The sequence below is a fragment of the Caenorhabditis elegans genome, chromosome X (genome assembly GCF_000002985.6).
Source record: "Caenorhabditis elegans chromosome X".
Lineage (NCBI taxonomy): Eukaryota > Metazoa > Nematoda > Chromadorea > Rhabditida > Rhabditidae > Caenorhabditis > Caenorhabditis elegans.
The window spans coordinates 9,807,750-9,822,906 of NC_003284.9; the positions used below are offsets into that span (position 1 = coordinate 9,807,750).

The 15,157-nt window shown below is 39.9% G+C and overlaps 1 protein-coding gene across 1 annotated transcript; it reads right to left on the reverse strand.

The window, feature by feature from the left end:
• Window positions 1–2,452: 2,452 nt before the first annotated feature.
• On the reverse strand, window positions 2,453–14,524 carry dpy-22 (Mediator of RNA polymerase II transcription subunit 12). The gene is made up of 19 exons (NM_077244.4): window positions 14,314–14,524; window positions 14,034–14,141; window positions 13,761–13,984; window positions 13,432–13,675; window positions 13,289–13,386; window positions 13,046–13,222; window positions 11,420–13,001; window positions 11,256–11,355; window positions 9,895–11,203; window positions 9,295–9,844; window positions 8,760–9,217; window positions 7,669–8,712; window positions 6,702–7,618; window positions 6,346–6,651; window positions 6,015–6,284; window positions 4,644–5,948; window positions 3,601–4,590; window positions 2,941–3,553; window positions 2,453–2,813 (listed from the first exon to the last, which is right to left on the reverse strand). Exons 1-19 carry the CDS (start codon window positions 14,419–14,421, stop codon window positions 2,720–2,722), a joined length of 10,497 nt encoding a protein of 3,498 aa, NP_509645.1. The 5' UTR covers window positions 14,422–14,524; the 3' UTR covers window positions 2,453–2,719.
• Window positions 14,525–15,157: the final 633 nt, after the last annotated feature.

Consider the following 15,157-nt stretch of genomic DNA (forward strand, 5'->3'; position numbering starts at 1 on the left):
TCTCTTGACGTCTCAAGAAAAAAACGGATTTGAAGTGAGAATGTAAAAAAAATGTTGGCAAAAAAATGATGAAAAAAAGGAAGTGCTCTGCTGATTGCTATTCTATTTTATCCTCCTTCTTTCCTACGCTACGCTCTTTTATGGCGAAACAATGGGAAAGTTTCTTTCGAAAAGCGGAAATTTACTAACTTGTTTGATCATAGTAGTGTCCAAAAGGACAAGATCGGGAAAAATAAAGAACCAAAACCGAAACAATCGGACTAAAAACCGATCGCACATTGCAAAGCTATAAGAAGCCTAAGTGAGAGCCACTAGACAACCAGAGAATTGGTGCATGGGCACAAAATGAAAAAAAAAAGAAAGAAGAAGTTGCGAAAGTCTAAACACAAATTGGCAAATTGCCTCTACGACTAGTTGGACTCGGGCGGCTGACGAACATGACATCAAATTTTGGAAAATTTTATATACAATGTGGCCGTAGATACATCGATACTTTGGGGATACATTGGTAGAAACACAAATTTAGATGAGGAGTGCCAAAGGATAAATGTCAAGTTGTGATTTTGTGGCATTTATTTATCGAAATCTGTTCTGAAAAGTTGTAAAGTATGTGATTATTTGATAATTTGCGCTTCATAATTCCATGCCAGTTTCCAGCTGCTCTACATATAAAGTGTACTTCTTAGAAGAAACTCGATACGTGCTTGTGCACTTCGAGTATTCATCGAGTATTCAAAGTTGTACTCTGAATTTGTTTTATCTAATGTAACACGACACAATTGTGAAATAGGGATTACAGTTTCTCACTCATGTGTGCCGTTTTTTGATTTGTGAGTTACTAGCTCAACTGCTGCGCGGTTTCTTTCCATACAATGTACTTTCTACTGCTTTTTTGGCTTTCCCTTGGCAATATGATGTGATAAATGTTACATTTTGAGAAAAGAAGATAGATTGAAAAATTTCAACGTTTTTGTTTGCACTATAGTTAATAGATATGAATCTGAAAAATGCTCATTTGTTCAATTCTCAATGAGTTCTTTTCACCTTTTCAATTGATCAAACTGGGCTTGAGTAAACAAATTATTACAGGTAAAATGACAATTTCTTAAACGAAGAAGTTCAGGGTATTTTTAATGTATTACCTCAAAATGTGCTCCAATGAATGAATTTCGTAATGAAAATTCTCGAAAAATTTTCTAAATTGCTGTATGGCTATTTAAAATTTCGAAAAAAAACGAAAAATATTTGGCTGAAAATTAATTTGAGCACATTTTTGGTCTGTACGTTCCAAGTATCCAGAAACCGTTACTCCTCCATTAAACATTTTTTTGGAGAACTCAGATTTTAGGAACATCCAATTTCAAGTTTTTTTTTGTGAAAAGCTACGATTAAAATGAACTCGCTTACCAGGAAGGATGGTATAGAATGAAATCAATAAAGTTTCAGAAATTCTGGGTATATATTTCGTGCATAAAAATATTTTTCAGTTGCAAGAACAATCACTTTTGAAACCTCAGTGGCTCAAGCGTTATCTTGATGACGCGGTCATCATTTGGCAAGTTAACAAGTTTAAAAAACACTTGGCATTTTCTTATAAAAAATATTTTGGCTATCTATAAAAAATTATTTTCTTTAAAATAAAAAGCAGGTGGTACACATAGGAAAGATTATTCAAAAAAAAGTTATTTTTTAGTTTCAATTAGTTTCGAAGAAAGTAAAAAATAAAGGGTAGACAAAACAATAGCATATATATATATATTTATTCGTTCACGTTTTTAAATAAATGGCAAGAAGAAGAATCAAAGGGTTTAAAAAGGACAAAACATGTGAGCGATAAGATGATCAAGTAACCGTAATATAGTTTCGAGATCAAATGTGGGGAAGAAGTTTATCAAGAGGTATAGAGCTTATAAGTGCTGAGAAGGCTGGGCGGGAAAATTTAACCGGTAATAATAAAGCTACACTGTTCCATAGGGGAAGATACTTATGTAAAAAGCTTTTGTTGGATGTGCCACAGATACAAAGTATATAAATTATTCATAAAATGATTTCAACCGAAATCTAATTTTGAATATTGCAGTACGAAATCATCGACCGTAATCTCACATTTTAACGATTCTTCAATAAAACCATTGTTGGTCCTTTGCAATATTGTTTGCCAACCGCAATAGAGTCCGTGCACACTATTGTTTTGTATTTCAGGAACATGTTTCAGATTTACCATTCCACAATTAAAGTTCTAAAAAATTAACAGGATGTTCTTCAGACACATCCAAATAAAATGTATCCGTAAGTAAGTGTTGACGGTCTGTACAAAACTTTTCGATATTAGTTTGGGATCACACTTTCGGTAGTAGCGCTATTTTGTTCTGTGATTAGCTCTTCGCTCCAAATATAACGTTTTTCTTTCAGAACAAGTTTAAAAATGTTACTTGAGAACTTATCCTGTTTTAAAACAAAAACTTTTACTGAATAGAAAATAATTGACAACATTGATGACAAGAGTAATTTGCAAATGAAATAAAATAATGAAAACGATGAAACCCGTTCAAACACAAACTATTTGTTGGAAGAACATTTTTGTTGAAGGAAAATATGACTTGAAAACGCAATATCACGTATTACGACTTGGGGGTATAAAATAAAAAGGGATGTTGACACAAATGATAAAAAGAGAGAAGGTACATTGAAAGAATATAAATATGTAATTGTGACATGATTAGTACTGATTTGGTGGTTGTTGGTTGGGGTACTGTCCCATACCATATCCATGTTGCTGCTGCTGTCCAGGCTGCTGAGGCTGTTGTTGCATTCTAAAAATTTTTAAATATTAAATGCTTCATATTTCAAAGTCGTGAAGACACGAGTTTCAGTATCAGCGAAAGCAGAAAGCTAGTAAAACATTTCGCAAAATTGTGTTTATTTAATAAAGTTTATTACCTTTGATCTTGTTGCTGTTGGTAATATTGATTGGATCCATGCGGTTGCGTTTGTGGCTGTTGTTGCCCGGAGCCACCCATTCCACCCATTCCTTGTTGTCCTTGTCTCACTCCTTGAAACTGCATTTGATTGCTATAAGCAGCTCCTGACTGCTGCTGAGAAGGCATTCCCATTCGATTTTGTTGTCCTTGTGCAGTTGGTTGCTGCTGCATTTGTGCCGCCTGCATTCTTCGATATTGATCCTGTTGCTGCTGTTGTTGAGAAATTTGGGATTGTTGAGGTTGATGCTGTTGCTGGCCTGTTGAGTAAGGTGGAAGTTGTGCGCCGGGGTTCATGCCACGCTGGTTCTGTTGTTGGGACACTTGTGGCTGCTGTGGTTGCTGTGATTGCTGGCCTTGTTGACCAATTCCACCTCCCAGTCCTGAGCGGCTCATGCCGGTCTGTCCCATTCCAGATTGTCCCATTCCAGACTGTCCCATATTTGTTTGTCCCATTCCGGTTGGCATCCCACGTTGCACCTGCTGCTTCTGGTTCTGTTGCATTTGCATTTGGTTGCCTGGCATTCCGTAGCCACTTTGTTGCATTTGAGAAGAACCACCCTGTTGACTTGATGCTGAAATTTTTAAAGATAATTTAAACTCATAATTTTAAATCACTAACCATTCGAACTAGCTCCAGAGAAACCTTGATTCAAACCCGATTCTTCCATAGACTGATTGAGAATATTACTAGAACCACCACTATTTGCAGTGTAGCCACTGCTTCCCATGCCATAACGGTTTTGCTGGGTTTGTTGTTGTCCATATGACTGTGAGGCTTGTGGATTTTGAGCTTGCTGAGGAGCGATCTGTCCCTGCTGCTGCTGATCATACCCTTGTTGTTGTCCGCCAAAGCCGCCGTACTGAGCACTTTGTGCCATTGGATTTTTAGCTTGCTGTGCTGGTTGTTGAAATTGCTGACTTTGCTGGGGCTGTTGCAGAGGTTGTTGTGCTTGTTGTTGGGATCTCAATTGGTTTTGAGCTTGGTTGCTGCCGGACCATTGATTTTGTTGAGCTCCTTGTTGTTGTTGGTCTGGTCTCTGATAACTCTGGTTGCCAGTTTGATTATATCCACTTTGTTGATAAGCTGAATCCTGAGATGGTCGACCAAATTGTGCAGCACTTTGAGACTGAGACACGTTTTGGTTCAATGGCTGTTGCTGCTGTTGTTGAGCTTGTTGTCCTACTTGCTGGTTTGAACCAGAATACTGGTTTGGTTGTTGTTGTTGTGCTTGTGGATAGCTTCCTTGTCCAGATTGTTGTTGGCCTTGTTGGTATCCTCCAGGAACGTTTTGACCAGTTGAACCATATCCCTGCGGATTGGTGCCATGCCCCATACGGTTTGCAATTTGACCCATTGCTCCAGATGGTGCACGTGCAGACATATCATTCTTCGTTGGTGTTGTGTGCATTTGTGGGCGGCCGCTGTTGTATTGCTGCTGCGACTGGGCAGGAATTTGTTGCTGAGTCGATTGCCCGGTTTGTATTGGTCCAGGCTGACCCAAGACGGGTTGTTGTTGCTGGTAACTTTGCATGCCGCCTTGTGGGTTGCTAGATCCTTGATTCATGCGTGATGTGCTGGCACCAGGAAGCTGGGAAGTACCCATTTGATCTGAAACTTAGTTATTTAAAGTGTGTACTAATAAAAAAATGTTTTTGACATACCAGAAGCGCCAAGTTGCTGTTGTCCGTATGGTCTTCCATATCCTGCCACATTACCAGCTACCACATCTCCAAAACGCTGTTGTTGCTGTTGAGCGTTTGCTTGGCTTGCTTGAAGATTTTTGGCTTGGAAGTATTGTTTTTCTTTTTCTTTTTGGGCGAGTGACAGTTGATTCTGAGTATGTTGGTACTGTTGAGCGTGTGCCTCGTTTGGTTTAGCATGCATGAGCTTGGCAGCACCCGGTTGTTGCATATCTTGCTGATTTCCAAATGGATTTCGTTGTTGTTGCATTTGACCTTGCTGCCCTTGTCCACCTTGTTGATTGTATCCGGAGTACCCTGGTTGAGATGGTTGATTTATACCACCAGGTCCACTGAATGATTGCTGTGGTCCACCTTGCTGGCGATTTTGTTGCTGCTGCATGTTCATCTGCATTTGATTGCTGGTTTGTTGATAACCAGCCTGATGACCTTGCTGCATTGATTGATGGCTTGGCTGCTGATAGTTTGGTGGTTGATTCCCTTGTTGGCCTGGTTGATAATTGTTCGGATAAGAACTCTGCTGATAACTTGGTGGAGGCTGTTGGGAATATTGCCCTTGCTGATTCATGTACGGGTTTTGTTGGCTCCTACGTTGTTGTTCCATACGTTGCCGAGAAAGTTCTGCTTCTCGAGCTTCTCGCATTCGAGCCTCTTGCTCTTGACGTTCTTTCTCTTGCCGAGCCGCTTCTTCTTTTTCACGACGGACTTTATCTTCTAATTCTTTTTGAATTCGTTCTTCTTCTGCGCGGCGAATACGTTCCCTTTCTTCAGCTTCCAATCGCATTTGTTCTTGTCTAACACGTTCTTCATTTTCACGTTGGATGCGCATGCGCTCCTCAGCTTCTTTTCGAAGCCTCTCTTCTTCTTGTCGACGAAGTAACTCCAAACGTTGCTGTTCAGCAGCATATGCTTCTTCGGCAGCTCGCCGAGCAGCTTCCTTGCGAGCTGCTTCCATTTCTCGTTCTCTTTGTTGCTCTTCCATGATACGGTTGTTTTCTTCAATTGCACGTTTACGCTCCAATAGTTGTTGTTCTTTCATGTATGCTTCTCTCTGCATTCGTTCCTGATGCTCACGAGCTTCGCGTTCTCGAGCTTCGCGTTCTCGGGCATCGCGCTGTTTCTGCTGCTCCACAAGTTGATGGTGCGCAGCCAATTTCTCGCGCATTTGTTGCTCCATAATTTGTTGTCGAGTTTCAGAAGAAACCGGTCCAGATGACCTATTAAGAGGCCCTGGATTAGGTGCAGCAAAGTGTGGTCCTCCGTACTCTAAAAATTTCAAAAATGAAGAAGTGATATTGTGAGCGATTAATTTGTAAAGTAAATTAAACTTACGGTTCATGAGAGGTCTATTCATTTCATTGGTCGAACTGTACGGCGGTGGCGCTTGATGTGACATAGATTGATTCATTCCTCCCATATTTTGATTCATTCCAGACATTGATCCGCCCATTTGATGTTTCTGCATTCCTTGCAACTGTTGCGTGGCTCCTGCAGATTGCATTGAAGAGCCCATTGGCATCGGTGGTCCTGAAGGTGGCATGCTAGATGTATTGCCCATTGCGTTCGAGTTGGCGGCAGCTGCTGCGGCACTGGCGTCAGCAACTGAAAAATAAACATTGGTAAGCATATCGGTATTTAAAAATCTAGATTTCGATCAACTCACGGCTGTTCCTCTTTTCCTCTTTTTTTCGATTCAATAAATTACGAATGTGAACCTTCGTTTCGTCACTGGAACCATTGCTCATTGGAGGTTGATTGCCTCGCATTGCTGCATGGAAGTTTCCACCAGCAGCTGGATTAGAAGTATTAGCGATAGGAGCATTCCACTGCGTGGTGGCGGCGGCAGCTTGCGCTGTATCAGCTCTAGAGTTGGCTCGTTTTGCTCTCGGACCCCCACCACGAGCACCAGAATTGCGTTTTCGTCCTCCACCTCTGCCACGGGTTGCCGGAGATCGAGTAACCGGGGCAGCTAAAATTATTAAATTTGAATTACACCAATTAGTAATTTGTAAAACTTACGCTTTGGGGTCGATGTGTCCATATCTTTATTGGTTTCCGGAGCATTGGTCGCTGCAGCAGCATCGCTTGCTCTCTTCTCCAATTCATTCTTTTCTGAAGTGACATCATCTTTTTTAGAAGCGTCCTTGCATTTTTCCTTCTCTCCGTCTTTTTCCTTATCCTTGCTCTTGCCCTTTTCTCCTTCTTTGGTATCCTTCTTATTCTCTGCGTTGTTCTTATTCTTCTCATCTTCTGCATTTTTAGACTCTTCTTTCTTTTCTGCTGCCTCTTTCTCTTCCTCGGCTCTCTTCTTGGCCTCTTCTTCATCAATTACGGGAACCGGCTGCTCAATGATTTTGGTAATCTCAATATCGGGTGGAGCTAAGAAAATATCATCAAACATGTTATCACTCATTAACAACTGTGGTCTGTTGAACTCCAACACGTGTGTATGATGCATATTTGAACGGAGTACATTCTGCACATTCTTTGCAACTTTATCCAACCGAGTTGTTTGGAACATTCTGAACTTCCATCCGCCTTTAACGATCAGGTCACCAAGATGGTCCGTGTGCTCGAACGCATTGGTTTTTGCTTTCTCTTCCGGTAAAAATGAATATTTTCCATTTTTTAATCCTTCACCAGCTAAGAACTTTTTAGACATTTTCTGGTTGACTTTTGGCCTCTTCTGATATTTTTTGTAAGATATCGTTGACATTTGCATTTTTCCGATGGGGAGGAATCGATGAAGAGAATTGCGAGTTTGATCCGTAAATCTTTCTTGCATTTCTTTCCGAATTTTCTTCATAAGTCCTGCATATTGCGGCCAGCGAACTCTAATAGATCCGTAACGGTCATGCTGATTCATCGAATCTCCATCCACAAGCGTCCAGAGTACCATATGGTGCAACATATCAAAACAGGTTTCGTAGATTAGCCTGAAAAAATTGTCATTGTCTAGGAAACAAAATCGTTAGACGAAACTTACTTTTCTCGAACAGGATTGATGATACCGTGGAACATAAGTTGGAAAATCAAGAGTCCCCACGTTTCCACATGTGTCGCCTTTAAAATTTCTTTGTAGATATACCCAATAAGCGTAATACGGAAAATTGTGCAATCTCGGTGCTCACGACGATTTGTCCAGTTTGAACGACGGTGGTGATCTCGGAGAGTTTCACGTTGTAGTTGAGTATAAAGTGACTGAAGGAACACATCTTTGCTTTGCTGCATCTTTTCACACTGGAGACATGTCAAGATCATATTGATGAATGGAACTTTGGACATTGCCCAGGAACATTGAAGAAGACGTTCTTTTGGTGTTGTTGGCGGAGTGTCCATCAATAAAGCAGCTTCTCGTAAAAACTTTGCTGCAACTGTTCCGACCGTAGTATTAGCGTATTGTGGAGGAATGTTGATTGGTTTCGGACACATACGGACAAGTGGTGCAATGAGCCAAAATTTATTGATGTCTGATAGTCTAAAATCCGTTAGCGTTTTAGCAATTGGCATCTTTATCTTGGTTTTGTATGCAGAAAGAAACATATCGCGGCAGCATTTCCCAATCTCTGACATCAATGCATCAGCTGCAATTGCACCTTGTTGAGCATGGCGTGAATTTCCATCAGGGCTGATTTCTTTGATCATCAGCATTAGATCAAACAGGGTAGCACGGAAATTCCAGAGATTCATGAACGAGAGAACCTTGTCAACTGTGGCCTTTTTTGAGATTTTGTGAGCTTCAAAGAGTTTATGAACATTTTCGCGTTCGGTCCTTCGCCTCAAAGCCATTCTCAATATTTGTTGACCCAGGCAGTTTTGTTTCAGCTTGTCCTGATTGAATGCTTCCATTTTGCGTGTTTGGAAAAACCGGAACATTCGAAGAGTTACCCAGTCCTGCTCACAAATTACAAATTGAACAGTTTTAGCGATATTGAACAAATATTGTGGGCGGTATGGCGCTTTTTCACGATGAAGTTCTTGTTGATGCTTGGGTGGATTTTTGATTGGGAAGTTTTTCGGAAGAACAAGACTGAAATTTTTTTTTACACAGATCATACCCTAAGACAAAAATCTTACTTTGCATCTCGACAACGAGATTGAAGAGCTTCTAGCAACTGAGAGATATGCCCAAGTGTACGGAACATGGCGTGATCCATTTCAAACCAGTGGAATAAATGCATAATCCTCTCATCAGCTGTGTTGTTAAATCGCTTTTTCTTTTTTTCGATGCCTCTGTAGTGAACTGAAAGTCCAAATGGTTCATCGCCAACACAACACAATCCACAAATGATCAGTAGACATAGACAAACACCAGGTTCCGCTTCACTCAATGTTCGAGATTCTGTTGTCTTGGAAGCAACTTTTCGCTTGACATCGTGTGTTTTCTGAGAAGTTAGACGACCATCATGGCGAAGCATCAACGGAAAAACGTGCTTTGTGAGCTCTGCCAAAAGCCGTGGAATGTAGAATGCAGATTTTCCGGCAAGACAAGTAATGAAGGTTGTGAGAGAGTAATGGGTGGAACAGTCGGATATCTGTAATCAACATCATGTACAATCATAAATCATTCAACATTTTTAAAATTGTACACGAAAACTTTAAACCAACTTACATCAATTTGCTGTGACATTTCCTTGAACGGATAAGGTGCATCCAAACTCAAAAAACAAAGACCTTTTATAGCCCCAATCCAGTATTCAGATAGCGGTGGATCATTTGCAGTGATGTTTGCGCAATAATTGGCAAGCTCGTTGATACGATCGAAGTTGCGGCCGTGTTGACGAGCCTCCATAAATGCTCTGACCACAAACGAGTATCTTGTATTGGGGCGTTTCAGATGCGGCTTCTTTTTGAGATTTGGCTTCATGTTGCTGACAAGCCACTTAAAATCATTATACGAATCATAGCGCAAAGTTCCACCACGAAGTTGCAACTTCACACCAGCAAAGTCTTCGTTAAAATAACCGACGTCAAGATCAACATGTTGCGCATTGGGGAACACTCTCCAAAAATGACTATCTTCCGCCAAAAATTCTTCATTTTGAAGACCTGCGTTGGCAATGGCTTTCCTTGCATGGAATACAAATATGGCAACGGTTCGACCCCAACAAGTGATCATATGATCATCTGCTCGAATCATGTCTTGGATTAGCACAAAACACCTGAAACGTATTAATGAATTTTAAATATTTGAAATCAAATTGAAACTCACTGATTGACAATTGCACATGCTCGCGGATGCAAAAGGAATCTTTGCCAGTGTTTCATAAAAAATGAGACAAAAATAAATGCCGTTTCTGTGTAATACATGTCTGGAAGAACATCCATTCGGAAATGAGCAATCTTGTCGTCAACTGCCTTCAAATACGGATTCACCATTTCAAAGAAGTCGAAAATTGACGTGATATCCATGCTGAACTCGTACATTTCGCAAATAATATTGGCCACTTCTGGAGCTGGAACATCGTCACAGTTCTTTTTCAAAAATCCACCAATCCCGTCGATGAAATTATAGACAATACGTTCCAAAATCAGATGTTGGTCATGATAGGTTTGTGCTCGGAATTGTCTCAAAAGATCGTCTAGGCGGTTCTGATTAATCTTTTTATGAGCGGTGGTGACTTTGGAAGATCGATCAAATTCAATGTATAACCGAGTTGTGAATTCCTTCGTAATGCTCTTGTAAATAGCACGAGCTCGTCGGAAATATACATTCGCAGCAGGTTTCAATCCGAACAGGAGCAGTCTTCGCAATCGATACTCGTCAGTATCCTCGTCAACATCTAATTGTGGCAAAATAATGATCATACGCTCCAACAAATCCATTTTCTTTCCCATGAACAATCTCTTCGGTGTGTATTCTGTGGTGAAATGTACGAGTTTGGTGTCATCTGGAGTTTCTGGTTTTCTATGTCGCTTGGAAATTTTCGGGATTTTTTGTTTTCGTTGTCTTTCCATCAAAGGAGCATTGTAATCCAAATCCGAATCTTTTTCCAGTTCTCTTAGAATATCAGTAATGGAAAATATCTTTTCTCTCATCATCTCAATCATGATAGCAACCGTGGAATCAAAGTGAGCTTGATACATTTTGCTTCCGTGTTTGGGACCTTCAGTGGACATAAACTTGAAGAAAAGATCCATGACCTGCCAACCTCCAATGGTGTTCTCTGGATTTTGATCCATTCCAAAGCGTAGAAGTTTCGCGATGTAAGTCGCACGGAATGATCCTTCACGCTCCTCCGTTATGCACCATTTAAACATGAGCATTGTTTTCAAGAGAGCTTCCTGCTTTTCAAATTTTTCTCGGAATGCAAAAAGTCGAAGTCCAGCGTTTGTAATGGCGTTTGGTTTCTCAACATCAATATTGTCCATTATTCCAATCACATCTACACAAGTATCAATGATTCTACCAAAGCTCTGCAGAAATGCAGCATTTGGTAGCCACCTGTCTTCGGCAGCCTGACTTCTTCGAACGATTTCACAATGGCGTAAACGAAGACAATCCACCACTTCTTCTACACCTGTAAAATTGAATATACACATGTTTTTGGCAATTGATAAAATATAACAAACCTTCCATGACTGGTAGTTTGTGGAGTTCACATGGCAAATAATCCAAAGGTGATCCGCACAGTTGTGGTAGGATTCTATGTCGACGTTCTTCTTGTTGAACCTGAAAATTTAAAGCATATTTGTGTTCTCTGAACATAGCTACAGCAAAAGCTTTCAAAACTTACTGAAAGATCGTTCCAAACAAAGCTTTCTGGAGTAACACATGCCATGTACTGCACCATGCTTGAGAGCAAATGAAGCGCTTCACTGAACTGACTGCATTGATCAAGTGTTCTCCATCCTGCGTGGCTAGTTTTCTCTTTCCATTTTTTGTCTGACACCATTTTCTCTTTGATATGGGAAGCCAAAGTTGCAATTTTCATTTCCTTCTCTTTGCGGATTTTGATTTCAGCGAGTTCCTCGTCGGTATAAATTTTCTCGGGTTCGTTATCCGCCACATCTGTATCCTTGTTTTTGTCCCTTTCTTCTTCGCCATCTTTTTTCTTCTCACTTTCCGGAGTTTGTTCCTGATCAGGATCCACCACAGCTATAACAACACAGTCATCCTCGTCTGCTTTTTTGTTGGACTCAATGATCATAATATCATCTTCGTGTTCTTTCTCAGACTTATCAACTTCAGGCGCTTTGTCGACTTCCAGTGGTTCCTCGGTGGTAATTTCAGTGGATTCTTTTGGTTTTTCAGTGGCAGCTGGTGGATCTGATTCCATGGGAACTGTGTCATCTTTAGAAGTTTCATCGTTACTTGTTGAACTTGCATTTGGCTCCTTATCAATTTTGTCATTAGAATCGACAATGGAGGGAGCTTCGGATTTCTCTGCTGATGTAGACGTCTTTGCCGTTTTTGAACTGGTATCATCTTCATTTTCTTTGCCGGTAGGTTCTTCTTCAACTAATTTTTGTTTTTCAGAAGCATCGGTTTTATCATTTGCATCAGCCATTTCAGCATCGTCAGGATTTATCGGAACATCCAGATCATTCGTATGCTCATCAACAGATTTTTCTTTTTCCTTGTCTTTCTCCTTATCTTTGTTCTTCTCCTTAGTTTTAGATTCATCTTCTTTCTTTTCACATTCATTTTCTTTATCGACAGAAAGAGCTGGCGAAGCGCTGGGAGATGATTCAAAATCAATTTGTGGCTGCGTGTTGACAGTTTCCGTTGGTGTTGGATTGGAGAAATCCAGTACTTCATCTTTTGGTGGATCAATTCCAACTCCGCCCTGCTGAATCCAGAAAGGATACGTCATTGAACCATAGCGACCACTAATACGTTCAGGAGTGACAGATCTCTTGCCTATCTTCATGTACTTGAACTCCTCATCGTCAGTGAGTTTTTTTGGAATATCTGTGTGAAGTGGCTTGAAAGGTAAAGGCTCATATGATGGATCATATTGATGTGAGAAAGAGTCATAATCCATAGAATTGTCTGATTGTTGACCTCCATACTCATCATAGTCCATCGGTTCTTGTTTAATCTGTACTTTATCGTGATCAAGAGAAGCTTCATTCGAAGGATTCTGTGGCATTTTTTTTGGCCGATTTTTTGACAATCCTCTTCTTCTCCTCCTTTCAGACTTTTTGAGTGAGCCTGCCTTTCGTTTTTCATGCTGCTTGATAAGTTCTTCAGCTTGTGCTTCTGGTGTTTTGTCAGTCTCATCAAAGTAGGGTACATCAGGAATCTCGTCCAACATATCAATGAAGTCATCGTAATCTTCAAACTCGTAAATTTCGCCATCTTCATTTTCAAATCTGAATTTTTGATTTTTTGTAACTCTCATAAATTTAAGTCTTACTCTTTCTTAATGAAAGTTTTATTAGCAGAATCGTAGTACGCATCAATTTTCCTTTTATCCTGTGCCATTTCGAATAGAAAACCAAGTGCTTGGCAAAGCAGAGTGGAGGACCGTCTAGCTAACACCAGACTGGAGCTGAGATCTTCGACAAAATACACATAATATTTCATGAATGTGCTGAAATGTTATTAATACAATATCAGTTCATGGGTTATCTAATTTGGAAAAGTTTGCAGTGCTTACCTTAAAACTGAAGGGTTCTTAAAGTTTTTCTGCAAAAACAACTGATTGAAAACTTCCGTGAGATCGTTGAGAAACTCCTGTTTATCAAGGACACCATCCTATAACAAAACTAATAAAATTTCTGTTAAAAATAAAACTCTTACATCAAACATATACTTCATGAATCCAGTCAAATAATTCCATGTTTTAGTAGCCTCTCTTCGTTTTATGGGATTTCGAAAAGATTTGTAAAGCTGGGTTACGAGCCAAATTGTTGTTTTGTTGCATGCTTGGCTCAGTTCTAGAGTTGCAACGTCAAGTAATGTTTTCTTTTGTGTCTTGCTTGAAGAGTTGAAACCAAGGATACAAAGAAGTTTCACACACCATATTGCCCGATCGTAGCTTATGCTGAAATAGGCAACTTTAGAACATTCTTCAGTTAGCACAGTATAATTCACATTTGTTTTAATTGTGAATTTTAAAAACAACTCACTTATAATCGCTAAACTCCAAAAAGAGCAGTTCTTTCCTTCTAAATCCAGGGATTCTTTGTGAAAGTTGTTGAAGAGGAGTTCCTCTAGCTAATGCCGAAAAGAATTTCACTCGATCTGACAAAATTCGTTTCCAGTTATGTGGTGCAAAACACGGAAGTTGTTCCTTTGGAATTTTACGTTCTCTGTCATAATTCATGTGGAACTCTCCTTTTTTGTGAATAACCTGAAATTAACATATTTACTCACTTATATAATTGTTGAAAATGACTCACAGAAGCAATCATAGACTGAGATCGTTTTTGAGCTTTCTCCAGACGAATTAGCTTATTTTCCGATGCGTTGAAAACCAATGATTGAAGCTCGTATTGCGTTAATGGCATCTAAAATCAAAACTCGGGTTGTATAATTCATATCCTCACGTGTGCTTTCTCTGTTTCTTTTTACGCTCATCAAACATCTAGCCACACACCAAGCTAATCATCCCCTAGTACCTCCATAGTTACATTGCACTCTGTTTGAGCATCTTTTTCCTCGCCCTGGCACGACACTCACCTGATATCCTTTCTTTAATCGTTCCGTTGTCAACATATCCTCTTCTTGATTCTTGTTTTGTTTATACACATCAGCAGTTCCCATTCGAAGGTTGGTTTTCCGGAGCATACGTTCGCCGGGCTGCTCGTCAAACCACGAGGCGACGCCATCCTCGGGGTAGACGTCGTCCTCGTCGTCTACCACTGACGTCGATGGGTACGAAATGATTGCTAAAATTTTTTTATTTGCAATAACTTCCCAAATTTTGAAGATAATATGTTAAGAAAAAGAAAAAATACAATCAGGCGACGTTTTTAAGTGATAACAACATAAAAACTGACAGAAAAATGAAAGGAGGAACGAATAAGAATTTAAAGGAAAGTGGGTTCTATTTATTTAGAAAATATTGTGAAAAAAATAAGTATTAAAAAGTTTTTTTTTTGGAATATCATCATTCATGTCTAGTTCACTTTTCCAACTCTAAAATTGTGTTCAAAATCCAATATTCAAAATTTTGTGGGTTCCCAATTAGTTAAAAAAACACAATGTGAGCTTTTAAAAAAAGTGAAAAATTAAACTCAACATGTGGACAGAGATGTATTCATAAAGCACCTTTCATCGATTGTAAAGAAACACATCAACCCCAGTACGGATGATGACATTCAAAGATGGCTGTAAAAAAGACGCAGAGAAGCGAGGAAGAAACGCACAAACGGCGAGTAGCAGGCAGTTGGAAAGAAATAGAGAATTGGCCCCTGAGAACACAGAACACAGCAAGAAATACACTGATGGAAGAGAGAGACGCAGAGATGGAGAGTGCTGCACAGCAAGGCACACAGACCCATCGATCGGAACTGTCTCGCTA

Excerpts from the sequence above, each read along its gene's own strand:
- dpy-22 (NM_077244.4), bottom strand. The coding sequence starts at position 14,421 with ATGCTCCGGAAAACCAACCTTCGAATGGGAACTGCTGATGTGTATAAA. Across the intron at positions 6,285-6,345 it reads AGAGGAAAAGAGGAACAGCC|TTGCTGACGCCAGTGCCGCA; the intron begins GTGAGTTGATCG and ends TTTATTTTTCAG. Across the intron at positions 2,814-2,940 it reads CAACAGCAACAAGATCAAAG|AATGCAACAACAGCCTCAGC; the intron begins GTAATAAACTTT and ends AAAAATTTTTAG.